The sequence below is a fragment of the Antennarius striatus genome, chromosome 6, assembly GCF_040054535.1.
Source record: "Antennarius striatus isolate MH-2024 chromosome 6, ASM4005453v1, whole genome shotgun sequence".
NCBI lineage: Eukaryota > Metazoa > Chordata > Actinopteri > Lophiiformes > Antennariidae > Antennarius > Antennarius striatus.
In genome coordinates this window covers 26,373,079-26,375,578 of record NC_090781.1, presented here as the reverse complement: position 1 = coordinate 26,375,578, position 2,500 = coordinate 26,373,079, and the positions used below count along the sequence as shown (strand labels likewise).

General features: G+C 53.6%; 1 protein-coding gene across 1 annotated transcript in view; it reads right to left on the bottom strand.

Annotated features, from left to right (window-relative positions):
- Positions 1-2,500, bottom strand: part of LOC137596256 (diacylglycerol kinase delta) — a 22,826-nt gene that overhangs the window by 1,940 nt on the left and 18,386 nt on the right. Inside the window, 6 exon segments of the mRNA XM_068316587.1 lie at positions 600-717; positions 886-1,002; positions 1,084-1,176; positions 1,246-1,357; positions 2,075-2,152; positions 2,154-2,227. Coding sequence (XP_068172688.1) covers positions 600-717; positions 886-1,002; positions 1,084-1,176; positions 1,246-1,357; positions 2,075-2,152; positions 2,154-2,227 — 592 coding nt within the window.

Here is a 2,500-nt window from a genome sequence, read left to right as displayed (position 1 = left end):
AGACAGTGATAGAGTGAGACGGTGATAGAGTGAGACAGTGATAGAGTGATAGAGTGAGACAGTGATAGAGTGAGACAGTGATAGAGTGAGACAGTGATAGAGTGAGACAGTGATAGAGTGAGACAGTGATAGAGTGAGACAGTGATAGAGTGATAGAGTGAGACAGTGATAGAGTGAGACAGTGATAGAGTGATAGAGTGAGACAGTGATAGAGTGAGACGGTGATAGAGTGAGACAGTGATAGAGTGAGACAGTGAGACAGTGATAGAGTGAGACAGTGAGACGGTGATAGAGTGAGACAGTGATAGAGTGAGACAGTGAGACAGTGATAGAGTGAGACAGTGAGACAGTGATAGAGTGAGACAGTGATAGAGTGAGACAGTGATAGAGTGAGACAGTGATAGAGTGATAGAGTGAGACAGTGATAGAGTGAGACAGTGATAGAGTGAGACAGTGATAGAGTGAGACAGTGATAGAGTGAGACAGTGATAGAGTGAGACAGTGATAGAGTGAGACAGTGATAGAGTGAGACAGTGATAGAGTGAGACAGTGATAGAGTGAGACAGTGATAGAGTGAGACAGTGATAGAGTGAGCTCACCTGGCAGAGACAGAGTCAAACTCGTCTCTTTGTTTTTGTTGTTTTTGTCTTTCTTGAATTTTGGGACGAGACGGAATTTAGTTCCACGACCCCTCCTGGAGAAATCAGTCAGCGCACCCTGTGGAGACAGACAGGTAGGAGACAGACAGGTAGGAGACAGACAGGTAGGTTCTACCGGTAGTAGCGGCTCTACCGCTTCTAGTGGTCCCGGGGGGTCTAGCGGTCCCGGGGGGTCTAGCGGTCCCGGGGGTTCTAGCGGTCCCGGGGGTTCTAGCGGTCCCTGTACCTCGTGGTCGGACTCGATGGCGGGACACAACCAGGACACATCGGCGAGGCGACGGAGGGTCAGCGCCACAGAGCCCAGGGCGGCGGTCAGCTGCTCCTGCTGGGGGGGGTCCAGCTGCTGGGACGAGACCACAGCAGAGTCACAAAACCATCGAGGAGGAGGCGCCGCACAGGAGACGGTTACCGGGGAGACGGTTACCATTGAGACGGTTCCAGCCAGCAGCAGCTCCGTCTCGCTGAGGAGGGCCTGGACGTTCACCACCATCTGGAGGACCACGCTGCAGCTCAGGGCCTGAGGGGGCCGGGGGGGACAGGTCAGACCAGGATTACACACCCACAATGACTGGGGGGCGGTCCTTACCCCGGCGGTCTTGGAGTGGGCGTAGACCACGTCCATGGCCTTGGCGCTGGCGTTGACGGCGTGAGCCAGTTCCTGTTCCAGACTGTGATGGGACTGGGCCACCTCACGGATGCTGCACACGGGACGGGACACGGGACAGAACACGGGACATGGGACGGGACATGGGACAGAACACGGGACATGGGACGGGACACGGGACAGGACACGGGACACGGGACAGGACACGGGACACGGGACATGGAGTTAAAGGTCCATATTGTGCTTTTTTTGATTCATGCCATCCGTCTACTCAGTTTGAGGCGTCTTGATGTCTGTGTAGGTTCTTTGTGTCTGTGTAGGTTCTTTGTGTCTGTGTAGGTTCTTTGTGTCTGTGTAGGTTCTTTGTGTCTGTGTAGGTTCTTTGTGTCTGTGTAGGTTCTTTGTGTCTGTGTAGGTTCTTTGTGTCTGTGTAGGTTCTTTGTGTCTGTGTAGGTTCTTTGTGTCTGTGTAGGTTCTTTGTGTCTGTGTAGGTTCTCAGTCATCAGGTGTGGTTCTCCAGAAGCTGCTCAGAAGGTGGTCTGAGCGCCTCCCCTGTCCTCCAGACCCCCCAGCTCCGTGCCGGTCCTGATGTCTCCACGCTGAGCGTGACTCGTGTAAACACGGTGACACACGACGGTGATCACGAGGAGTTTTAGCACACGGGACGTAACTCACAGGAGACGAGAGATGATTACAGACAGGACGTAGTAAAGCTGTGTTTCCTGTTGTCATGACAACGACAGGTCGTGGCTAACAACACTGGGAGCTAAGCTAACGCAGGCTAATGAAAGGTAAGTTATCACACACACACCTGTGGATCAAACCTCCTGCTGCCTGACCGAAGTCGTTGACGAGTGACGCCTCCTCCTCAGAGACCAGCTCTGGGTGGGGCGCCTGGGGGGGGGGGCCGGGGGAACTCACACTTCTGTTTGTCCTCCCAGGACTTCAGGGTGTTCTCAAAGGCCTGACACACACACACACACACACAGACACACACACACACAGACACACACACACACACACACACAGACACACACACACAGACACACACACACACACACACACACAGACACACACACACACACACACACACACACACACACACACAGACACACACACACACACACACAGACACACACACACACACACAGACACACACACACACACACACACACAGACACACACACAGACACACAGACACGCACACACACACAGACACACACACACACACACACAC